Source organism: Phyllostomus discolor, chromosome 2 (assembly GCF_004126475.2).
Source record: "Phyllostomus discolor isolate MPI-MPIP mPhyDis1 chromosome 2, mPhyDis1.pri.v3, whole genome shotgun sequence".
In the NCBI taxonomy this organism is placed as follows: Eukaryota; Metazoa; Chordata; class Mammalia; order Chiroptera; family Phyllostomidae; genus Phyllostomus; species Phyllostomus discolor.
The window spans coordinates 196,769,982-196,796,726 of record NC_040904.2 but is presented as its reverse complement, the minus strand read 5'-3'; the positions used below and the strand labels follow the sequence as shown (position 1 = coordinate 196,796,726).

Here is a 26,745-nt window from a genome sequence, read left to right as displayed (position 1 = left end):
TACTTGCTGGAATCATTCATTTAATGGGAGTTCACAAGGGTGTTTTTGGTAGTGGTATCTGGCTTGGCATTGTGCGGCTTTTATGTTTCCGAAAACTCTTAGGGCAAATGGATTGAATAAGCACTTTAAAAAAGACATTTCCTTCTAAAAGAGAAATTTTCCTTGATGTGACATCTTACCTGAAAGCGTAATTTGATATACTCCCAGTGGAGGATGTTCTGTACATATAAGAAAACAACGTAAAAATAAGAAATTTTTTTAAAAAAGCGATGCATTAAATAATTATCACTTCAACTCTATAGACCCTTGCCACGTGGACCTGAAGGAACAGTTCCCTAATCAGAGGGAATTTATTTCTAGGCTTTACGTTTCTCCATTTTTATTCCAGTGTACTTGAAAAAAGTTATTTTCTAGAAGGAAGACTTATTGTGAAATCCAATCTGATGTGGAAGTGATGGCGTGGGGAAGTATAGTCTTGACACTGTCGGTTGTTGTTGCAGCTCGCTCTCCTCTTGCTTCGGTCTCCACATTGTGATATAGCTGCCCAGGAAGGCGTGGAGGAAACGCCGTGTCCTGTTTCTGTAACCCCAGTGCAGACCTTGTTAGGACGCTTGTCTTCCTGACGGTGGGAAGGAAATGGAAGAGCCCCGAGCTCAGTGACTGTCATTGGTAAAGAATCTGTATTTCATGATTAGAAATCTGAAATTATCTAGGTGGATTGGAAAGCCGTTTACACTATGGGGAAAAGTAGGTAAATCAGCAGTTTTTCTCTGTTTAATCGTGTAGAGATGAACATGTAAATGTGGATACAAATGCCGTCTTTCCCGATTTTGCTGCTAAAGTCACTATCATTCCCTTTAAAATAAGATTTTTGTTAACATATTTCTGTTTCAGTTGATGGCCTTCTCATTTTGCTGGTGATTGTTCATGAAACCTTGATGGGAGACTAGAGGTTTTCCTCATCTCTTTACCCTGGCCCTGATGATATTTCTTCTTCTTACAGTCAGCCCTTCCTCGCAATTTCTGATGTAGCCACCCTGGTTCAGGCTGCCTGCACTATTGAAATTACCTTCTAGATCTCCTTCTACCACTTCTGTCACTGTGCCCACCCCCAGTTAGTTCAAGATTAATCTTCCCAAAGCTTCAGAAATCATAAATCGTCTCTGCTGTTTACCATTCGGGTGTGTGGGAAGCTCCTTTAACTTGGACTTAAGCTGTGAGATCATCAAGGGGCCCTCACTGATGCTAATAAATAGGAATGGCCTTTTCCCTGGTAGATGGAGGAGTTGGGCAGTGGCTGTGCTTACAAGGTTTGATTGACAGAAGAGGTGCCATTCTCTTCCCTGGGGCACTAATAAGAAAGAAGTACGGTAGTGACATCCAGCTTGGAGATCTACTGGAAAATTTGAGTCTCCCCGTTGAAGGCTTATAGGATGAATATAAACTCGTCAGCTGTTTTTCATGCCCCTTGACAGCCTGGCGCCTGTCATCTTCTCCAAACTTGTTTCCATTAATTACTGATAGGAATCTCCTGCTGCAGCCAGAATGTTCTTTTTGTTTTCTGAATGCAAACATTCTCACTTCCACATCATTGATTGTGATGCCTCTTCTCTTTTAAGCCATATACTCTTTTCAGTATTCCCATCAAACACTTCTTTATGATCATCACTACCATAAATACGCACTGTCTAAATGTTCCTGAACGTTTCATTGCTTTCTAATATTACTTGTGTTTAATCAATAAAAACTTACGTGTCAAGCAGTATGCTGGCGATTCAACTGAAAACAGTTTCCTTGTCCTTAAGGGTTTACATTTTTGATTTAATGACGTGTTAGTTTTCAAAACGTACAGGTAAGGGGAATTTGTTGTTCATGCATCTTCAGCAGCAACTGGGGCAACCCCACCTTTAGTGTTCCTGGTGTAAATTACTTCAGTTCTGTGCTTTGAAATTAGTTTTGACAAGTGCTTTACTAAGGAGCTCCTGACGGGCCGCCCTGGCCAAGGATCTGCAGCTCTCTAGTCTCTGTGAGGCAACAGCTGGGGTTATAAGCCTGTAGTTGGGAACTTCCTTATGGAGCTTGTCGCATGTTGCTCTGTCAAACAAGACCAGGTTATTGAGCTTGTCCTGAACTTTGCCTGTGGGCCACTTCTTCGTTTCGGCCTTGCCCCCAGATTCGTTCACTGGGTCTTTGTCTGTTTTCCATGACTTTCCGGGAGCATGGCAAACCCCAAAGAGTGGCTGCTACCACTGCTATCTCGAGAAGATGTTGGACAAAAAGGAGTTTATACTTTAAATTTACCACCAGGGGCAGTCGAGGAGGAGCAGATATGATTCAGAGTCAGGAAAATTAATTTGGGTTTGGAGGAGTGGTCAGGGAAGGTTTTCTGTAGGAAAGCAGTTTTCAGACTAAAATCTCTGAACGTTCTTTGGCAGCATGTTTTGATCCGTGTCATTGTAATATTTAAAGCTTTTCCCCTTGTTCTTAAACGTTAGCTTTGTAAACATTTTATATCCCTAATGGTTACTCTCTTCATAATAATAGCTTCCCAGATGTTAAGAAAAACCTCTCAGCTCCCCTTTTAGACAAAATAAACGTAATTTCCTCAAAGGTACCACAGCTCTATAACTGATTATTTGAAATTTTTATATTGTTGAGTCCAAAAGAATGCACAGATAGGCTGATCCAAAAAAACCCAGATTACTAGGATTTTGTTACAACTGGCTTCTGACTCAGTGGGGTGTGGCTGGACCTGAGGTTTTATACTTCTGAGATGCCCCCTGGTGATGCTGAAGCTGCTGGTAGATTGAACACGTTCTGAGTGGCAGGGTTTGAGAGACTACTAAGAGACCAGCAATTAAGGTAAAAACAAGTGAAGCTCTGTGTTTCATCTATTTATATCGGGGGATCCTGCAGCCTGTAGATCTGTTAGCTCTCATTTACTCCTGTTAATCTAAATGAACTGATTACCCAGCTGGGGTGGGCTCATCTCTGGGCACCCAGAGGCAGGGAATCCTGCCAGGGATCTGACTAGAAATCTGTTTTTCACCCGTATCACTCACTGGGGAATGAGTCTCCTTCATGTCATAGGGAATGTGATAAGGTGTGCACCCACCTAATTGAGGCTGATAGGATTCCAGAAGGCCCTCCAGGCACTGAGTAATAGGAAACCCCATCGTCTTTGGCAGGGGAAGTGAAAAAAAAATTTTGTTTTTGGCATTCTGCCTTTATCCAACTGGTTTGTTTAACAGTTGGGCTCCAGGAATGGCATCTGAGGCAAGTCTGTGTCCTACAGGAACTGGCAGAAAAATTTATCTTGAGCTTTTAAGATTCCCATTAGCAATTTCCGTAATTTGTGGGATCCTTGGCCATTGAGTGACCTGCCTGTGACTTGCTAAGGTGCCTGCCAGAGTGAAATGCAACTCTCTTTATGCTGCCTGAGTGCTTCCCCTGATGATTTTTGTGGATTTTTTACTAACTTCTGTTCTGTACATATTTTTATAGACAGGAAAGCAGTTCTCCCGGGCAGTTTGTTCCTGAGTCTTACAACCAAAGCTCTAAAGTATTATTTCTGTCGTCTTCCTGGGGAACTTTGCTATGGAATTCCCCCCACTTATTGGATTGCAACAGTGGTTTTTAGATTCAAGAGATCTGTCTGGATACTAGGCGGGAAATGATGATGTCAGGCTGGCGAGGAAGAATTGGTAATGGCCTGGTACAGTGGTTTCACACTTTAGCAAGTATTGCCTACGGGCTCTGTGCCCCTAGAGTTTCTGAATCAGCAGACCTGGAGCAGAGCCTGAGATCTCATTAACATCCTCTTTCCTTTTCATGTCTTTTTTTTTTCCCCTTCCCATGTCTTAAGATGTGGTTATAAAAAAGGAAATTGGTTATAATCAGGGAGGTGGGCACATATCACATTAGCACGTGCATTCTTGGCTGCCATAGCCATCATTTCCTCCCAAATCCTTGTATGTTTCTTAGCTAAACAAAACAGAGAGACCCAATGAAGCAGCACCTATTTTAATGTTCCTTTTGTGGTAACCCGGCCCATATCCTGTGAGGCTTCTTGGTTTATACTAATAGAGACCTCATCTTCTAGAGTAAGGATAGATTGAATCATTGGATGGGGGCAGCTGGGAAACTTGCTTCTCACCCACCTTCTGATCAAGAACATACATGGTTTTCAAAGTGATTATTTTAAAATGAAAATGAGTATATGTTTTGACAGCTGAGATGGGGAAACAGAAGGGGAAGTTTGATTGATGTGGCTCTTTCTATCCCACTAAGTCCCTTCGATGTACTTTGCTTACATCACATGAATAAGATGGTTGATTTTGTTTGTTTTTTTTGGTAATACTCCTTGTTTTTAAAGGTAACTATTGCTACACTTTCTATTGAAGCAGTTCTGGAGCATCCCAGGAGGGACACAATGATCTGGACCTTGGTCTTGGAGACCTTCCTTCGGATGAAGAGGAAGCCATCAACAGTTCTGACGAAGATGATGTCAGCTCTAGTTCTAGCAAAGGGGAGCCTGACCTGCTGGGAGATAAACAGGTAGGTGTTGCTATTTAATCGTGTCTACCTGTGTGCTTGTTGGTCTCTCATGAAACTCAGAAACAATATTTATCAGCACAATAGACACAAAATCCCCAGTTTTCTTAAAATTTTTAATTTTTGAAAATTTAAACTTAATTTCTGTGAAGAGAAGCTCGCATAACATCTGGCTATGAAAATCAGCAGGAATTCTGTCAGTCCAGGTAAGATAAGAAGCCTGCTGGAAACCCAGGTATTCTCTTAAAGGGCCTGCACACAAACTCTGCTCACAGGCACTCACATTGCTCTCTGGTGTTGGGACAGTGGCTCAGGTGGGCGTCAGAGACATACAGGGAGAAACTGAGTTGTGTGACTGCAGGGTGAGGGTTGGAGGGAAGTTTGCCATCGCCCCTGTGTTGAGTATTCCTCCAGCATGGCTAATAGGCACTGTTTCTTCTTTGTTGAGCCTTCCCTGACGTGGAGTTCCCTGGTGAACTCCACTAGCTCCACTGGTGACTCCCTGAGACCCTGCCCCACCCAACTCATGCATGGCCCTAGGCTTTTTCCTCCGCAAACCAGTTTGGGCCAGCATTGCAGTTTTTCTTAAAAAACTTTTGAGGAATTCTGGTCAAGTTGGCTGGGGGTGGGGGAGTGGTGGCTGGGGAGTGGGGTGGGGGTGGGAAGAGGGGATGTCAGAGACACACAGGGAACAACTGAGATACATGGCTTCAGGGCAAGGGCTGGAGGAACAGCTTCCCCTTTTCCGTATGTTGAACCATTTCCTGTGTGACCAAACCATATTATGCTTTAGCCAGGTGAATTCTACCAGCTTTTTCCTGATGAGTCCCTGAGATTCCATCTACTGCAAAGGCCTGCAGGCCCTACATGGGTGGCAGCTGGCCTTGGTATACCTGAGACTTTTGCTGTGGTCTAAGGCTCGGCACTAACACCAAAGATTAACCTAGTAAACACCATTCACTACATCCTGGTGATTCCCTGAGGCCCTGCCTCACCCAACTCTCATACTTATACTGGCCAAGGTTCTTTCCATGGCTGAGTATTATAGGCAGCCGGCTGGCAGGTAGTGGCATGTTTTGGGGTGCCTTGGGCCTTTTGGTGACCTACTCATGGCTCAGTACTGGTGGCAGCCAGCCTTGAATCACAGCATGGCATCTCCTACATACATCCAGGCCCAGCCCAAGCAACTACTAACTGCAGATCACTTTGTAGCTAGTCCTGGGATGGTCAGAGTCAGTGTCTGACATTGGATTGCACTGGAGTCTGCAGAGGCCCTGGAACCAATATGCTCAGCAGCTGGATTCAGACCACAACAGAGCACTACCCAATTAGCTCCATAAGAGAGACTCTTGGCAGGGCACAGACCCTGTGGGGTGAATCCCACTTCCCCAGGGTCAGCCCCCACAAAGCAGCTTGTAAGTTGTGGTCATACCCAGTACTCACAGCCAGTCAGCCTGAAGGTCGATTTCACCCATTGGCGTGCCAGCAGCAGTCAGAGCTCAACTACAACAGGAGGGTGCACACAACCCACACAAGGGATGTTCCTGGAGCATCTAGCTCAGGTGATCAGGGAGACTGTGCTATTGGGCCTCACAGGACGCCTACTTCATAAGGCCATGCTGCAAAGAGACTGGGAGATGGAACAAATCTGCCTAATACATAGAAACAAACACAAAGAGGCAGCCAAAATAGGGAAGCATTGAAACATATCCTAAATGAAAGAGGAGATAGCTCCAGAGAAAGAACTAAATGAAATGAGGCAAGCAGTCTACCAGATACAAAGTTCAAAACACTGGTTATAAGGATGCTCAAGGAACTTAGTGAGAACTTCCACAAAGAGATAGTAAGCATAAAAAAGGACATAGAAACCTACCTGAAAAATTAATTACTGAAAACTCCCCTACCTGGGGGAAGGAAATAGATGTACTTGTCCTGGAAGCACAGAGAATCTTAAACATGAGGAACACACAGAGTTCCAGGACACATCATATTAAAATGGCAAAGGTTAAAGACAGAGAGAATCTTAAAAGCAGCAAGAGAAAGACAGCCAGTTATATACAAGGGAGCTCCTGTAAGACTGTCAACTGATTTCTCAACAGAAATTTTTTAGGCCACAAGGATTGGCAAAAAATACTTAGGAGTAATGACCTAGGACCAAGACTGCTCTACCCAGGAAGAGTATCAGTTAAAATTGAGGGAGAGAGAAAGAGCTTTCTAGATAAGAAAAAGGTAAAGGACTGTATCACCACCAAATTTTATAAGAAAAGGGAGGGAAAGGAAGATAAATATGAATAATAAAATGACATTAACTACATACCTGTCAATCACTTAACATGTAAGTGGATTAAATGCTGCAGTCAAGACATAGGGTGGCTGAATGGATAAGAAAATAAGCCTCATACATATGCTACCTATAAGAGACTTCAGATTGAAAGACACATATAGACTGAAAGTAAAGGGATAGAAAAAGATATTTCATGAAAATGGAAATGAAAAACAGCTAGGATAGCAATATTTACTTTTTAAAATATATTTTATTGATTATTCTATTACAGCTTTGCCAATTTTTCCCACTTTGTCCCCCTCCATCCAGTACCCCCCATCCCATCTGGCAATTCCCACCCTTAGTTCATGTCCATGGGTCATGCATATAAGTTCTTTGGCTACTCCATTTCCTATACTGTTCTTAATAATGCGCTGTCTTATTTTTCACCTACCAATTTGTACTCCTTAATTCCCACACCTTTTCCCTCATTCTCCTCCTTCCCCCCCAACTGATAACCCTCTAAATGATCTCCATATGTATGATTCTGTTTCTGTTCTGATTGTTTGTTTAGTTTGTTTTTTAGATTCAGTTATTGATAGTTGTGAGTTCATTGCCATTTTAATGTTCATAGTTCTTCTTTTTCTTAAATTTAAGTCCCTTTAACATTTCATATAATAATGGCTCAGTGATGATGAACCCTTCTAGCTTTACATTGCCTGGGAAGCTCTTTATCAGCCTTTCATTTCTAAATGATAGCTTTGCTGGATAGAGTAATCTAGGTTGTAGGTCCTCGCTTTTCATTACTTTCACTACTTCTTGCCAGTCCTGTCTAAGGAGCTGCAAAGTTTCTTTTGGGAAATCAGCTGACAGTCTTATGGGAACTCCTTTGTAACTATCTCCTTTTCTTTGGCTGCTTTCAAGATTCTCTCTTTATCTTTAACCTTTGGTATTTTAATTATGATGTGTCTTGGTTGTTCCTCTTTGTGTCAATCTTGTTTAGGACTCTCTGTGCTTCCTGGACTTGTATGTCTGTTTCCTTCACCAAATCAGGGAAGTTTTCTTTCATTATTTTTTCAAATAAGTTTTCAATTTCTGGCTCTTTCTCTTCTCCTTCCAGCATGTTGATGTGTTTGAAGATGTCCCAGAGACCCCTTAGCTTATCCTTATTTTTTGGATTGTTTTTACTTCTTGCTGTGTGATTGTTTTTTTCTTCCTTATGTTCCAAATCATTGATTCGATTCATGGCTTCATCTACTCTACTGTTGGTTCCCTGTAAATTTTTCTTTATTTCACTTAGTGTAACCTTCATTTCTGCCTGGGTCTTTTTTATGCTTTAAAGTTGCCAATGAGTTCCTTGATCATCCTAATAACCAGTGTTTTGAACTCTGCATCTGGTAGATTGCTTATCTCCATTTTGTTTAGTTATTTTTCTGGAGTTTTGTTCTGTTCTTTCATTTGGGCCATATTCCTTTGTCTCCTCAATTTGACAGCCCCCCTGTGTTTGTTTCTGTGTATTAGGTGAAACTGCTTTGACTCCCCGTCTTAGTACCATGGCCTATTATAGAACAGTGCACCAGTAAGTTGGATGGGGTGGAGCATTAATTAATTGCCAGGGCAGGGCAACCTGTGTTGCCACTCTGTAGCTGTGTGTAGTGGAGTGCTCTGAGAGGGGACAGTGCCACTACCTGGCCTCTGGGCTTTCGTTCAGGAGGGACCTGTCACCCAGCAGTTGCCCTAATGCTAGTTACTTCAGTTTCTCCCCATATGCCACTGGTATCCTTCTAGCTTTGTATTGCTGAAACCCAGAAGGAGTGAGTCTGTGTAATTCCTAAGTTCATTGCAAGTTCATTGCCTTTTGAGAGGACACTCCTGAGAATCCCACATTTTCTCCCATTGCCCCAGCCCCCACTGATTTTTACAGCCAGAAGTTATAGGGATTTATCTTCCTGGGCTAGCTAGAACCCTGGAAACATTAGACCAATGCTAGAACCCTGGACTGGGTGGTTTGGTGTATGGGGCTGGGATCCCTTGCTCCCAAGGTATCGCTCCTGACTTTTATCTACCATACATGGGGTGGGACTGCTGGTTCCGCATCTCCACACCTCTCTGTGTGTCTCTATGTCTCTGTCTCTCCTACCTGTCTGGATGAATATGACCTCTTTAATTCTTTGCTTGATGAACTTCCATACAGCTCGATTTTCTGATAAATGTGGGTGATATTTGTTTTGGAGTCTACTTGTAATTTTTGCTGTGATTGTATGAGGAGGCAACCCATGTTTACCTATGCCTCCATCTTGACTGGAGGTCTGGGGTAGCAATACTTATATCAGATAAAATACACTTTAAAACAAAGACTATAATGAGAGACAAGGGAAGACTTTAATGATAATGATAAGGGGAGCAGTCAAACAAGAGTACATAACTCTCATAAACCTTAATTAGGCTACCATAGAAACACCTAAGTATATAAAGCAAATATTGATGGACATCAGGGAAAGATCAACAATAATGTAGACATAGTAGAGGATTTAATACTTCACCGATATCAGTAGATAGATCTCTTGGACAAGAAATTAACAAGAAAACAGTGTCCTTAAACATTAGACCAGATGGATTTAATTGATATTTTTTTGAATATTTTACCTCAAAGCAGAACATACAATCTTTTCAAGTGTACCTAGAACATTTTCCAAGGTAGATCATATATTAGGCCCAACAAATTAAAGAAGCTTGAAGTTGTAGCAATATATACCGAGACAAATGAAAATGAAAACACGAGAACCCCAAATCAATGGGACACAGAGAAAGCAGTCCTATGAGCAAAATTCATAGCAATATAGGCCTACCTTGAAACAAGAAAAATCTCAAACAATCTAACTTTACACCTAATATAATATAAAAAGAACAACAAAAATGCCAAAGTGAGTAGAAGGAAGGAAATAATAAAGATCAGAGTGTAAATAAATGAAATAGAATGTAAATAAAAGGTCAATGAAACCAAGAGCTGTTTTTTTAAAAAGATAAACAAGATTAGTAAACCTTTAACCAGACTCATCAAGATAGAGTGAGAGGACCCAAATAAATAAAATCAGAAGTGAAAGAGGAGAAGTAACAACTGACACCACAGAAATATAAGAAAATACTACTAACAGTTATATGCCAACAAATTGGACAGTCTGGAAGAAATAATAAATTCTTAGAAACATACAGTCTTCCAAGACTGAATCAAGAAGAAACAGAACGATTACTACCAGCAAAATCAAATCAAAAATCAAAAAACTCCCAATAAACAAAATTCTTGGATCAGTGGGTTTCATTTTACAGGTGAGTTTTCCCAAACATTCAAAAAAGAATGAACTCTCACCCTTTTTAAACTACTCAAAAAAAGTTCAAGAGGAGGGAAGGCTTCCAAGCTCATTTTATGAGGCCAGCATCACTCTGATTCCAAAACCTGACAAGGGCATTACAAAAAAAGAAAATTATAGGTCAGTATTCCTGATGAACAAAGATGCAAAAGTTGTCAACAAAATATTTGCAAACCGAATTTAGCAATACATTAGAAGTTCATACACTGTGATTAAGTAGGATTTATTTCTAGGATGCAAATTTTGTTCAATATCCACAAATCAATTAATGTGATATACCACATAAAGGAAGAATAAAAACCATATGATCATATCAATGTATGCAGAAATATCATTTAACAAAATCCAGCACCCACTATGATAAAAACTTTGCAAAGTGGGATTAGAAAGAACATACCTCAACATAATAAATGCCATATACGACAGACTCACAGCTAACATCAGAGTAATCCCAGGGATGTAAAGTATGGCATAGAAAATATAGTCAGTAATTTTGAATAACTATACATGGTGCCAGGTGGGTACTAGAATAATAGGGGGATCACTTTGTAAATTATGTAATTGTCTAACCACTATTATGTACACCTGAAATAAATTATAAAATAATATTTAATGCTGACTATAGTGGAAAAATTTAAAAATAATGTAAAATGATTGTAAAAATAAGAAATTAGAAAAAATGACTACATTAAAAATATAGATTTAAGTACAGAGATAAGAAACATTTTTTTAGAAATCAATTAAATTTGTGTTATGTAGTGCATAAGATGTTATGATATTTTCAAGCATACATCACTTTGAGAGTATTTAGTAATTTTTGAGATATTATTTTAGGTAATGTCCATTGATTTTCTTTTTGATAGCAAAAACCTTTCTTGGGCCTATTCCCTGTATTGCTAAATGATTCTGCTTGAAAGAAAGGAATTAAATGCATTACAGACTCAAATCACATCTTTTTGGGGATTAAATAAAAATAGTCATTAATAGCACATTAGAATTTCCTTTGAAATCTAATCCTGTATGTGTGTGTTTTCAATATACATGAAATGAGATTAGCCTGTGTTGACAGTTATTTAAGATGTGTCTTTCACAGTACGTGGGGATTCATTATATTGTTTCTCTATATTTATATACATTTCTATTTTATTTTAAATCTCATTTGTTTGAATAAAGACATAAATTATGGGGAAAAAATAGTACATCATCAGTATCCCCAGGGTGTATGGGGATGTTACAGCATGATGGAATTTGAAAGTATATACATATTCACACACATATGAAATCATGGAGAAAATCCATGTCATCTAACTCCTATACCATAATTTACCAGTCTGTTATACCTTCTGTTTAATATATTTTTGCTTTAAGTTCATTTTCAACCTTAAGTGAATGGTACATGTTGTATAATTGTCTTGATTTAAGTCCCAGCTCTAGCATTTATGATCTGGGTATTCTTGGGCAAATTATTTAACCTCTTGTAGGCTGAAGAGTCCCATTTTATGATGAGAATAGTTCTTATGTCATAGACTTTGAGGACTAAATGATTTGATGTGTGTAAAGACTTAGAACACTGTCCAGTACATGGTAAGAACTCAGTGATTATTTATTTTTTGCAAGGCTTCATTTCTGTGCTGTAAAGTGTTGAATCATGGAGTTGGGAGTATCCACTAGAAATTACTTGACCTTAAGGCAGGTGAATTTGTAAGACACCTATGGCAGGTGAATGACTGTTATTAAACCACACTACATTCCTCCTCAGCAGTGTGGGATTTACTTTGACTATCAAGTAATTCCATCCTTATTTTACTGGTCTCTCTTGCTCTAATTTAAAAGCTCATTTTTCTTGTAGCTTCTGCACAGATGTCAATTCAACAGATATTTAAATATATACGAAATCCCAGGTACTATCAGTATATTCTAGACATAGAGTAGAGCTCATGGTCCTTGCTGCTGAAGACCTTACATGCTAATGGGACAAGAGGAACTAAAAATGCATGAACATAAGAACTTCAGAGTATTTCATTCTTTGAAGGGTATGAACAGAGTGATGTGCTCAAAAATGAAGAGGCTACCTAGGATAAAAGCCTTTAAGAAAGTGATTTTTCACTGAGATGTAAATAACTGGCAGGAGTCAAACCCTACAGGGGTTGGAGAAGAGCTTTCAAAGGGTCTTCCTGTCTAAGGAGTGTAATTGAGTCAACCTTTATTCCTTTGAGTAGACTGCAAAATCTTTCATTTCCTAACAAATACTGTTTTCTCTCATTTTGTTTTTTTTGTTGTTGTTTCTCATGCTCAAATCAAACACATTCCAATTTCCTCCCATATTTAAAATATGATGGCCAAACTTGGTTTCCAGATTCCACTAGGTATCTCACTGATAACTGGTAAAAAGGAAGGATTCGTCCCTAACCCTTTTGTGTTATGCATCTTCCCAGTGCATCCTGTCATAACACTGCCTGGTTGATTCTTTTGTTTTGTGGTCATTGGAGACTTACAGGGTTCCTTCCTCTGTATTCGTGCCTGCCTATCCTTCCCCTTCCAGTATTTATATTATTGGTTTGTTGTCTTTAGTTGTACCATGTACAGTATCTCTGCTAAGTCTTTTTCTGTTTTTAAAATATTATTTCTTCAGTTAATATGTTTAATATTTTTTCATCTGAGGCTAGTGTATTACTAATTTTCCTCCTGTAGAATTGTCTCGCACTCTGATGAGCCTGCTCTCTTCATCTGAGACAACATCGGCAATAATATAGACTAGCTCTCCCTTTCTAGGCAGTTATTGATCCACCTATGTATAGCCTGGTGAATGCTTTTCTTTTAAGTAATTTGCTTTCATAGTGGTTTAGAACATAATCTTTGGAGCCGAATTGCCTAGGTTCTTATCACTTATTAGCATTGTGTTCTTGAGCAATTTACTTAACTTCTCTGTGCCTTTGTTTTCCTATCTGTAAAAAGAGAAGGGAATAAGGTGGGCACGTGTCCTTATTTTCTAAGATTGTCATTATGATTAAATGAGGATACACATTTTAAAACAGTATCTGCCACAGAGTGAATGCCCAGTAGAATTTAACTATTATTATTGGCTTACATGAAAAGAAACAAGCAAAAAGGTGTTTGAAATCAAGCTTTATATAACCAAATAAATATATGTTGGGTGAATATACCTAATAAATGTATACCAAATTACCCAATAAATACATATCACTTCAAGTTTGCCTTTTCATATCTTTGTCAATAAATCTGAAATATGTTTGCGTGAAAGGAAGTATTGTGTTCTAATAGAAAAACATGAAATTTGGCATCCTAGGGCCCAGGGTTTAGTCCTAGCTCTGCCAGCTACCAGCTGTATGAGGTTGGTCAAATAATTTTTAAAAGTCAGTTTATTTACATCAATATCACTTCACAATGGATTTCAGGTTGCAAAAAAATTATGTAATGGAAAAGGTCAAAATATAGGTAAATAAGTCAAGGTCTTAATGAACACTACTGGAATTACTGGATAACCACATGCAGAAGAACAAAGTTAGATGGATTCTTTCCTTTCACCGTGCACAAAAATTATCTTGAAATGGACCATAATAGACCTAAATGTGAGAGCTGAAAGTATTAAACACTTAGAAGAAAATACAGTAAGCCCAAGCTGGGTAACTTAGTTGGTTAGAGCACCATCCCAATAAGCCTAGGTTGCGTGTCTATTCCCCAATCAGGGCACATATAGGAATCAACCAATGAATGCATAAAGAAGTGGAACAACAAATCAGTGTTTTTCTCTATTTCTCTCTCTCTTCCTCTCCATTTCTTCCTCCCCCTCCCTTTCTCTCCCTCTCCAAAATCAATAAATAAAAAATATATAGTAACACCTCTTTATGACCTTAGATTAGACAAAAGGTTATTAGCTACAACAAAAGTATAAGTGATAAGAAGGAAAAAATACATAAATTGGACTTTATCGAAATTAAAGACTTTTGGTGCTACATACAGAATAAGAAAATACGGGTGGGGCACAAGTAGGTTTACAGTTGGAGTACTTGAAACACAGAGTTTATTCTTTCATTATTATTTATTAATTATTGTATTATTTTCCATATGACCTACTTTTGCCCTACCCTGTATTAATAAGTATCTCTGGTTCAGTACTTGTATACAGAATATATAAAGAACTCTTACAACTCTACAATAAAAAATAAATGACCCAATTTAAATGGGCCAAGGATCTGAATAGACATTTCTCCAAAGAAGATATACAAATGGCCAAATAAGATGCTCAACATGCGTAGCCATTGGGGAAATGCTAGGCAAAACCTCAGTGAGCTACCACTTCATACCTACTAGGATGATTATAAAATCACGAAGACAGATAATAACTAATGTTAGTGAGGATGTAGAGAAATTGGAACCCTTATATCCTGCTTATAAGAATGTAAAATAGTGCAACAACTTCAGAAATCAGTCTAGTTGTTCCTCAAAGTGTTACCTATATAGTTACCATATAATCCAGCAGTTCTACATCTGCATGGATACCCATGACAAATGAAAACGTATGTCCATGCAAAAACTTGTGCAGGAATGTTCATAGCAGCATTATTCATGATAGCCTAAAAGTGGAAAGAATTCAGATGTCCATCTACTGGTAAATGGATTTATCAACTGATGGCTAGACTATTACCTAGCAATAAAAAATGTGCTGATACATGCTACAACATGGATGAACCTTAAAAACAGGCTTAGTGAAAGAAGTCAGCCACAGAAGATGACATGTTGTATGATTTCATTTGTATGAAATGTCCAGAAAAGGCATATCCATAGGGGCAGAAAGTATATTAGTGGTTGCCAGAGGTGGTTTATAAGTGGGATCAATTCATTGTTCTTCATTATGGTTCACCACTGTTCAGCTTTCCTGCATATATTGACTTCCCTGCCTCTTTCCTGTTCACATTTTCTTGAAACAGCTCATACCATATATGTCTTCATGCAGAGAAAAGTGAAAACCTAAGAGAACTTTGTCCTTTAGAGGTTAGTCATAGTGTCACTGCATTTTTGGCATAACTTCATGACAAAGAGATGCTGCTCAGCTAGGTCTGGTGGTTCAGTTTTTTTGCTTTTTAGTAGGACTCTTGAGTAGCCCAGCAGAGGCCTTTTAAACATTCTATTAAAAATTAACAGATAAATTTCACTGAACTTTATATGCAGTGAACAAACATGAAAAGAGAACACATTTCAGAATTTACAAAGCAAGGCTGTTATGCTGTTATCAGGAGATAGCACAAAAGTGGTACTCTGATCAAAAGCTCGTATGTTGGAATTTGACTTATTTTATGATCTTGACAAAGTAATTTCATTTGTGGATAATGTTTCAACTTCTGCAGCTGTGTACTTCTGGGACATGAAGTTATTTTCTAGGCTTTGAAATGCATTGTAATTTAAGTGAGTACTGTCATCAGCTGAAAAGTTGAGATGACAAATTTGGCTTCTCTTGAGGCTTTCCAGTGGGGTATCTTCCTCCATCATTGTTTGAGTTGGGTCAGAATAACCATTGTTCTTACAAGTTGGAGATAGTATAGAGTTCTTTTATTTTGTTTTATCTATCTTTGACTTTGTCTACTTTGAAAATGATTGTTATCCATTGAATCATTTTCTTTTTTCTTTTTTTTCTTTTATTTCAATCGAATCATTTTCTAATAGTTACTATCTCCTTTTTAGCTTTGCAGCTTTCCTAGTTTAAGAGGTAAAATAGAATACATAAACTTCTGGAATTTTAGAATTACAAAAGGCATAGTCCAGCACCCTACATTTTTACATGATGAAATAACTATTAATGAACCTTTAGTTGTTTGAGTTTACATTTTTGGAGTGCCATCATAAAGGATGAATTGGAATATGACAGGCAGAAATCTTAGGGAGAAGGGAAATGATGACGAGGGAAGGAAAGGTGTAAGAGGATGGCCGTGTAAGGGCATAGCACACTTGGGGTTGCATGATGGTTCTAATTTTGGCTGGTTAAGAAAACACAATGTGGAAGAGTAGGCATGAGACTAATGGAGATAAGTAGACGCATTGTATAGTGACTTATATACATGGCAAAAGAAAATTTGGTCTTGCCCTGGCTGTCATGGCTCAGTGGATTGAGTGCTGGCCTGTGAACTGAAAGGTCACTGGTTCGATTCCCAGTCAGAGCACATGCCTGGGTTGTGGGCCAGGTCCCTAGCTGGGCATGTGTGAGAGACAACCGATCAATGTTTCTCTCCCTCTCTTCCTCCCTCCCTTCCCCTCTAAAAATAAATATATACAATCTTTAAAAAAAAAAGAAAGAAAATTTGGTCTTTGTTGCTCATGGGTGATAGGGAGCTGTTAATGTGGTTCAACCCAAGAACCAATGTGATTGTATTTGCATTTTAGAACTATTACTCTGGTAGCAGTGTGGAGAATGGATTACAGTGGGGTAACTCTAGCGCCAAGGAAATAATTTAGGTTGCTGTAGTAGTGTAGGCGAGAAATAAGGAGGCAATATTAAGGGAGAGGAGAGGATCATTTAAGCTTTGAAGAAATATTCAGAAGGACAAATTGACAGGACTTAGTGACTCAGTTGTGATCATTGAAGGTAGAGGAGTCCAGGTTTCTGGCTTTGATGAGTCTGTACTGTCTAACATGCAGATAGTCGATGGCTTATTTAAAGAATGACTGAAGTTCAGCAAATGCTTTATTCCTTGTGAATCTTTTCCTGAATTACACACTACTGCCTGATTATGCTCTTTCTCTGCATCTAGATGTTCAGCATGTTTCATGGTAGTCCTTGAATTTGTTAATTTATATATTTGATTTGCTTCTGTTATTACTTCTCGAAGGCTAGTGCTTTTTCTTACTTTTAATCCTTCTTCCAACACCACTTTCTTGGCCAATCTCAGACCTACAGAATGAGGATTTCTCTGTTAACTAGGAATCTGACATTTAAGACCTGCCTTGTGTTTCTAACAATAATGTTTTCAGATGTGGCTATAGAGCAATGAGTCAACTGACAGTGAGCTGTTTTCTCCTACTAACCTTGCTATTAAGACAGATAGTCAGTTACTAAGTGCAGATTTTAAAATGATGGAGAAAAGGTGGTCCTGACTAAGAATAACAAGGAGGATAGGAAATACAAAATCTGTTTTTAGTGATATGAGATGGCTAAAACCCCAAATCATAATCTATGAGTGAAGGCTACCATTCCCACCAGCAATGTGTAAAAGGTTCTAGTTTCTCTACATCTTCATCAATTATGGCTTTTTTCTGATTTTTGATTATAGTCATTCTTGATGTGGTTTTAAGTTGTACTTCCCTGATGACTAATTATGTTGAGTATCTTTTTATATACATATTGACTATTGTTACATCTTCCTTAACTAAATGTCTGTTCATATCTTTTACCCATTTTTAACTGAGTTTTAGTATAAGAGTTTTTTATGTATTTTGGCTACAGAATCATGATTTATAAATATTTCCTCCCCACCTGTGGCTTATCTTTTTTATTTTCTTTATGGTGTTTTTTGAAGCATAACAGTTTTAAATTCATGAAGTGCATTTTATGGCTTTTTTTCTTTTATGGATCTTGCTTTTGGCATTATATCTAAGAACTGTTAGCCTAAACTGAAGTCACAAAGATTTTCTTCTATGTTTTCTTCTAGAAGAGTTACCGCCTTAGCTCTTAACATTTAAATCTAATTAATCACGATATATAAAAATTAACTTTAAAATGACAGCAAACTCACAATTATTAACAACTACACCTAAAGCAGAACCAAAAGAAACTAAGCAAACAACTAGAACAGGAACAGAACCACAAAAAGGGAGATCACATGGAGGGTTAGCAACAGGGGAGTGGGAGGAGGAGAGAGGGGGAAAATGTATGGAGAATAAGTAGCATAGATTGTAGGTTGAAAATAGATAAGGGGAGGGTAAGAATAGTATGAGAAATGTAGAAGCTAAAGAACTTGTAAGTATGACACATGGACATGAACTAAAGAGGAGGAATATGGGTGGGAGGGGGTGTGCAGGGTGGAGGGGAGTGAAGGGGGGAAATGGGACAACTGTAATAGCATAATCAATAAAATATATTTTTCAAAAATTAACTTAAGTGTTAATTTAATGTGTTAAGTTAATTTTTATATATGGTGCCAAGTTGAGTATTAATTCATTTTTTGCATGTGTTTATTTAATTGTTCCAGCAAGTTTCAACAATTTGTTGGAAAAAACTACCCTTTCTTCCATTGAATTGCCTTGACAACTTTGTCAAAAATTCATTGACCATAAATATAAGGTTGTACTTCTCTCAGTTTCTTTCCATTGGTCTACATGTCTGTCTTCATGCCAGTACCCACCATTCCCCCCAATGTTGACAGTCAGTTTCTAGAAAGGAAACTCATGGTTACCAGCCCCAGTGCTGCCTCTGAATTGCTGCTACCCTCACTGACTCGCCATGCCACGCCTGAGATCTGAGATGCTTAATGTTTAAATCGTAGGATTTTGAAGTTGAAAGTTTAACACTAATTCTATATATAAGGAATGTCAGACCCACTGTAGTTGTTTTTCCAAGTCAAAGAATTTTTGTTCCCTGCTCTAACAAAAGCATGACATCTCTATGGTACATTTACACAATGGAATTCTATACAGCAGAAAGAAAGAAGGAGCTCCTACCCTTTGCAACAGCGTGGATGGAGCTGGAAAACATTATGCTTAGCAAAGCAAGCCAGTCAGTGAAAGACAAATACCATATGATCTCACCTTTAACAGGAACCTAAATAACAAAACAAAGAAACAAGCAAAATATAACCAAAGACACTGAAATAGAAGACAGGCTGATGGTGACCGGAGGGGAGAGAAGAGGGAATTTAAGGGGACAGTGGGAAGGGTTCACAGGAACAAACTTAAAGGACACATGATCATAAACTAAGGGGAGGGTGGGAGGGGGGACTAGATTGGGAGTAAAAAGGAGAAAACTGTATTTGAACAATGATTAAAATAAAATTAAAAAAAAAAAGCATGACATCTGCCTGGGGGTGATGTATTTATTACTATGGAGTCACTCTGCATAATTCTCTCTAACTCAGGCCCTGGCAGAGCAGGGTTCTGAAGAGGAAAAAAAAATGTTCAGAGTACAGATGTAACAAAGGGAGCATAGTAAAATAGAGTAGGTGTCAAAAATAAAGGATACCTAATTGAAATTTTCATATGGAGCTGGTACACATTTTAGGTAAACAATACTTCAGCATCCATAATGTACCTTGGCTTCTTTATATATACTTTTAAAACCACCTCTTGACCTTTAAGGGAGTTTATATCCTTTGAAAATGCAGATTGCAGAGTCAAGGTTTCAGTTCTTTCAGTGGTTTAGGTTTTTCTTTTTAATTTTTAATGCATTTCTTTTGGCTTTTTAATTGTAAAAGGATGTATTTTATAAATATTAAACTTTCTAGCTACAGATAGTGTAGAGAAACCCCATTATAATAGAAAAACCTTGATTTGCTACAGTATTCTTTAAAATAGCAATTATCTGTGTGTGTGTGTGTGTACATGTAGGCGGTCATGGTTATGAGTGCGTGTTTGATGACATAGTCTGCAAGGTCAGGCTGTGCTTACGACTGCTTCCTGAGGAATGTTAGCCATGTGCCATTTAAGAGGTGAGCGAATGGAGTTGAGTATCTTATACCTATTTTGCTCAGTTGAGTAACACTTATCTAACCTCTTAGTTGCAATTATTCAACAACTTGTCTCAGGAAGAGGAATAATAGGATACCTCTATCCTATTATTTAAATGTTATTTAAATGTTATTTAAATGTTTCTTTAAAGAGAGTTTAGGGAGCTAAGTAACAAGCAAAACATTCTAGGCCAGTGATTTTCGGCTGGTGTGCCACAAAAAATTTTAAAACGTGATGCCTGACTAGTCAGGGACACTGACCTCTTTTCACTTAGATTATCAAATAAAAATATGACAACAGCCAACACAATAATAGTCTTCCAGTTAATGAATCAAAATTATACTCATTTTTTTTGGTCAGATTGGCCAAAAATATATTTTTTGGGTGTGCTGCAGGATTCTAGTAATTAGTTTATGCATGCCATGGTTGAAAGGACAAAGGTTGAAAATTGCTGTTCTAGGCTAATTAGACTGGACTATAATGCACTCTTAATGAGTAATCATTTACATTTTAAAGATTATTTTCATAAGTAGGTTTTACAGACTACTTTGAATATTTTTTGCATAACAACATTTCTGATGAAAGATTGAAAAATTTTTTGATACTTCATGTAAAGTCTTCATTAGTAAGATGAAAACATGGAAAGGACAAATACACACTGCAGGATTAGTGTTTATTCCTGGGGGGGGGTACTTTAATGTTGTATATAACAATTTGTTTCACAAAATTTAAACCAAACATTGCAGAATGTTTGGATTTCTTAAAACTTGAGTGGGGGAGATATATGTGGGTTTATGTTTAAGAGTGAATGTTTTTAAAAAGATGATTACCAGCAGATACTGAAGAGAGATTCAGAGTATAATAGAAGAATTGCTAGACTATAATTTGGAGAATATGGATTATCTTCTGATAATCCACTAACTCTGCTAAACTCTGCTAATAATCAGCTTTGACTCTTGGCAAATCCCTGTTTTAAGTGGGCCTTCTTTGGGATTCTGATTGTGGTCCAGTTCTCACTTTATATATTCCTTATGTTTGACCTCATTCACTTCTATGACTTCAACTCTCACTTACGATCCACTCGCTCTCAATGTAGTAAAAACTGAATCTAAAAATCAAGGGCTTGCCCTGTCCAGGTAGCTTAGTTGGTTAGAGTGTTGTCCCCATTCATCAGGGTTGTGTGTTTAATCTCTGGTCAGGGCATATACAAGAAGCAACCAAGGAATGCATAAATCAGTGGAACAACAATTCAATGTCTGTCTGTCTGTCTCTCCCCCTTTCCTCTTTCTTAACCAATAAACTTAACTAAATAAATAAAAATAAAGGTCTCCTTTATATTTACTATAAGTGGTTAACTTCTTATGACAATATAAATGATTGTAATCAAAGAATCTAAATTTTAACATGCTATGAAACCTTGAAGAATCCTCTTTGTGTTTATTCACCTGAATGTCACCAGTGTTTTAAGGAAGTTAGTTAAAAGGGTTTTAATGTATGTACAGAACACCAGCAGATGTGCTTAAAAGGAAAAACCACTGAACAGTAATTTTCAGAGGACCTTCATTCATTGCTAAACTGCACCCACTTTTATACCTTGGTTTTAATACTAAAATTCTGGAAGCAGGTAGAAACAACTTTTTCCAGGTGAGGAACTAAGGTAGTCTTTTAATGCATCACAGTGATACTCAGGTAAACAGATGAGCTAGGATGGTTTATAATTTCAATGTAGAAAAGAAGACCATTTTCACTACCATTTTTTTTTTAAATAATGAGAAGACACTACTATCTTTTCTTTATGTCATTTTGTTAGTGACTGACTACTTGACTGTCCTGGTCACTTTTTATCCTTATTGTGATGTTACCTTGCTGAGCCACACCTTGGGCAGCGCAGGATAACCGGGTCCTGGTACCGCCAGTGCTGACACGAATATAGAGAGGTCTCTACTTCTAAGACCAGATCTGACATTCTTCAACAGAAGCATCAGCACATTTTCCTTTAAATGACCCGAGCCATAGATTACACCTTTGGTGTAATATAGAAAATGTTATAATTGCTTATTTCTTCTTTACTCTCTCTTGCCCTTCCTTCACTGTGGAACTTCAGTGTGTAGACCTTTTGCCAGAATAGAAATACTGAGAAATTCCTTTTCTCTAATCATCAAAAGTCAAAACCAGACCTATCAGTTTTTAAATGAAAATAAGTCTCTAAATCCTTAAATATTGAGATCTCCATCTTAATCACCTCTTTTCTCCTGAAGTGAACATTTACTTCTTACTGCTTGAGTATGTAATTTACACACAAAGCAATACATATTTAAAGAAGTTTATTTCAGTTCTTTAGAATAGAATTGACTTGAAAGAGCATACTTCCAAAAGGGATATTAAATTGAAAAGAGCCTGTGACTGAAATATTGGCATTCATTCGGTAGAGACTATGAAAAAGCTGTTTTCAGACTGCACTTAAGGTGTCTGACTTCGTGGCTTTACTTCGGGTAAAGTGCTCTTATAAATTCCTATTGGATGTTCACTAATCTCACGTTACTTGTGTGTACCCTGAGAAGAATGTTCATGTGGTGTCTGTAGGGGTTGCAGAATGTGACTTTCTGCTTTAACCACTGATGGCTATGTTCCACCAAGGCTCTGGGGCTCCTTGGGGAAGTCCTTCAATCCAGTGCTGAGGATGGTAGAGGATTACCAGTTTCCCCTCAGCTTCTCCTGTATCATGGTTTAGTAATCACATCTCATTCTCCACGTTTGTCATTGGAAATGTTATATGAAATGTGTTCTAATCGAAAGCTTGTGAGTGTCTAATCAGAAGCTGAATTTACATCGAACTAGCTCAAAGCTGATCTTCATTATCCTTTTATGAATTCATGTTTTCTTAATGCACTCTTATCCACAGGATGAAGACACTGGAATAAAAAGTAAAGCCCATTATATTGCCACGGAGATCATGAGCTCAGAGAAAGTGTAGGTATCTAGTTTATAATTCAGAAGACTGTTTGTTTTCCCATTGACTCATTTAAAACATTTCTTTCATTGCTGTTTTTTTACAGGTTTGTGGATGTGTTAAAACTTTTGCATATTGTAAGTATCTGATAATATTTTAAAAATATTTTATTTATTTATTTTTAGAGAGGGACGGGAGGGGGAAAGAGAGAGAGAGAGAGAAACATCAATGTGTGGTTGCTGGGGGTCATGGCCTGCAACCCAGGCATGTACCCTGACAGGGAATCGAACCTGCCACACTGGTTTGCAGCCCGTGTTTAATCCACTGAGCTATGACAGCCAGGGCGATAATATTTTTTGAAGTCTAAGACTGTCCTCTTTTATATCTTTTCCTAGCCACCAACATTTCAATATAACCTAAATGTACTCAATATGTATATACATGTATGTACTTTCTAATACATGATTATATGTTTAAATTCACACAGATATGTGAATATAGAACTTTTCTAAAATATATATTTCATATATGTGTCATATACCTAGATGGTTTCTGAAAAATAGAGAACCTTTATATCCGTATCTCCAAAGTCTTCAAACTTTCCACATAATAAAGAGTTTTTAAAGTGATATTTTTTTTGGACATTTGCAGAAGTCTGCTATCAGTAGAATTTTGTATTAGCAATGTATAAAGAGTATGATCAGTGTTCAGTTCTGTTCTTGTATTTGAATAAGCTCATAGAAAGAGACTTGAAATAGACAATTGTACAACTGACTTTTTGTAGTTCTATTTTAAGTTTTTATAATCGTCAACTTGAACAGACCTGTTGGGAAACAATTATGTCTGGCTACATATTCATTTTTCCCAGGCACTCCTTTGTACCTGCAAGTTCTTACAAGTTTCATTACCCATTGGCAGCTGAAGTGCTTTTAGTATTACTTTATTCCTATTGTGTTTTGGCAAGACAGTAAAACTTAACAGAAGAAAGGGATAAGGTTGAGGAAACAAGGAGAAAAAGAAATTGAAGTGAAATTTTACTTAGATGATGTAATTATTAACATCATCTTAAACTTAATTGCTGAGAAATGGTATGCTCACATACCATTATTTTGGTTAGGGTTAGGATTATCATTATATTCAAAACGTATCATTATCTTCAGTTTTCCTTTTAATAGGTACACATGAACATGAAATGTGGGTTTCACTTAAGGGTGATTCACATTTGCCAAATGATTCCCTTGTGCTCTACACTGGGTACAGCAGAAGCATGGAGGCCTAATTCCTGTGTGAAAAATCTCTAGCCTTGGAGACATTTTCTTTCTTTTTTTAAAAAATTTAATCTTTATTGTATTTTTTTTCCTGTTACCATTTAGTCCCCTTATACCCACCTCCCCCCAGCATGGAAACTTTTTCTAAAATAATTCTTACAAACCTAATTTGTTTTATGAAATTATTTCCCTGTGAATAGTTTCTCATAGAACTCTTGACTGTATTGACGAGTTCTCTTTTGTAATTCATTAAAATAAATTATAACAATATTTGGTCACCCAGACACATTTGTAAAGTTTTGACCATAATGCCATTTTAATAAATAATAAGGTTGATAAATGGCTTTTCAAAGTAAATTCCATGTACGTTTGCTGTTATGCCCTGAACATCTCCATCGTATAAACAATTAGAGGGGGAAAAGAAAAAGTTAAACTGCTGTTTTCTGGAAAACTCAGAGCATATCTCTAGGATGAACAAATTGTACTCATTTGAAATGTTCTCTGATAGACATGTTTAAGTAAGACCTCTCCAAGAAAACAGTAAGCACTACAAGTTAATCGGTAACCTCTATTGTTAATAGAGGCAGAAAGTGCTGAGGAGTAAGAAAAGGCCTGGGTTTGAAGTTCAGTGCACTGTTCCAGCGAGTCTGGCATGGAACAGGACAGGCGTTGAAGGTGCTGCTGTGTACCACGTCGAGTCCCCGCCCTCATAGCGCATAGAGTCTAGTGTAGCGCTTCTCACACTGTTGTGGTGAGGGATGGTTTCACAATGTCCAATCCAGGGTGGACCAGAACTTTTGTAAGATACATTAAAAATGTTACAGCCGTGTCAAACTGATATAAAAGTTGTTGATTCTTTATTCTCACTGTCTGACTAATATCTTTGCAGACCCATAACAATTTGAGAACCATGCTTTGAGGAGCATTTGGCTTGGAAGATTCTGTTTATCACCAGCTATGTGAATTTTAGAAAGTACTTTAACCTTTTGGGCCTAGCTTTCCTATTTGTAAATGAGGATAGAAATACCCATCTCAGGTTGTGAGGAATCAGTGGACTAAGATATGTGGAAGGCCCTCATATTGTACCTTGTGTATCGCAGATTCTCAAATTGCCTTTCCATCCTTACCATCTCCTTCTCCATCTTCCTTTTTAAGAACATAAATGGATGGGAAACACTTGTTCTGTTATCACACAGTTGACTTTTCACTTTTTCTGGTGCTTAAAAAGTACTAAAATTTCATTTTAATGAAGGAAGTTCTGATTCTAGTAGGCAGGGAAGAAATTAAAAGCTTTATCAGTTTATTTGGTTATTTAAAAATATATTCTGTTCTTACATCTGTATTTTTGGAACAAATCGTAAGCCCTGTAAAAATGAAAAATCAGACCAATTTCCCAAGTAATCTCAGCTCTGATCTGATAAATGGCCATGAGTTCTTCCCAGCTGATGTTGAACAGACCCATCTTAACTTGTACATTTTCTAAACCACCTAAGACGTGGTGAGAATACATCATCTGCCGACCTCATGTTAATATTCTGTCTGGTATGTGCAAACATTAACTCAGCAGAACCCAACTCTAATCGGTGTCTTAACAATAGGGCATTAACCAGCTGTGAGCCATAACTAGGAGGGGCCTGTTACAGGGATAATGTGAGTGAAGCCAAGAGTATCTTGCTTTGTTTCAATATCCCCCACTATGCTATTAAAACTCATATTTACTTCTCTACCAAAAGTACCCCATGAAGGTAGCACAGGGACTCTTTAACCCTTAGTACTGCTGCTATATATGATTTCATCTACATGAATTAACTTCTGCTACATGATAGAATATGACTGATTTAAGATATGTAAGTAACATGCTTTAGATAATCCAGTAGGTTGTCCAATATTAAAAATTTTTAATGTATCACTGTAGCTTACACTTTTTTATTTAGAATTTGGTAAATAACTTGGCGAAATAGCTCATAGAAGAAAATTTAAAATCTAAGCTAATGAATTGCATCATTTAAGTTATTACATTGGAAGGAAATACACTTGTGTGGAGGGCACACAATTTAAAATATACTTGAAATTATAGGAGCCAGTATACTCAGTTGAGGGCTTGATTCATCTGCCTGAGTTTGTGGAAAAACATTGTGCCTGCAAAGGCAGTGGCAAGACTTTTTTTTTTTGGCAATTAATGTTTTTTTTTTTAAAGATTTTATTTATTTATTTTTAGGGAGGGAAGGGAGGGAGATAGATAGAGAGAGAGAGAGAGAGAGAGAGAGAGAGAGAGGGAATGTGCGGTTGCTGGGGGTTATGGCCTGCAACCCAGGAATGTACCCTGGCTGGGAATCGAACCTGGGACACTTTGGTTCCCAGCCCACGCTCAATCGGCAATTAATATTTTATGTGATATACACTCTGCAGTATATACCATGAGCTCCTAGACTTTGAACTAGATTTTTTTTTTAAAAAGGTCAGATGTGCATTTGTCTCTAAGTCCATACCCTAATGAGTCCAAAGAGGGAGATGATTCCTACAAGTCAGTCTTTCCCTTTTCAAAATGGTAGTGCCACCCATCTAGCTGCAAAAGTCAGCAAACTAGAACCCATTCTTCCTTCTCCATCTCACTCACTCCTCAGCCAACCCATAGCAAACCTGCTGGTTCTCCTTCCTCTTTTTTGCCAC

General features: G+C 37.8%; 1 protein-coding gene across 3 annotated transcripts in view; it reads left to right on the top strand.

Annotated features, from left to right (window-relative positions):
* The window catches only part of FGD6 (FYVE, RhoGEF and PH domain containing 6), a 112,503-nt gene that overhangs the window by 32,174 nt on the left and 53,584 nt on the right, over positions 1–26,745 (top strand). For 2 of the 3 annotated variants that reach the window (XR_004901672.1, XM_036019426.1), the window contains exons 3-5: positions 4,404–4,557; positions 22,760–22,827; positions 22,914–22,944. Coding sequence is in view for 2 of the 3 variants with exons in the window: in XM_036019426.1 (XP_035875319.1) it covers positions 4,404–4,557; positions 22,760–22,827; positions 22,914–22,944 (253 nt within the window). In the remaining variant the exon portion in view is untranslated. The remainder of the gene's footprint in view (positions 1–4,403; positions 4,558–22,759; positions 22,828–22,913; positions 22,945–26,745) is intronic. The other variant, XM_028532628.2, reaches the window with a different exon arrangement.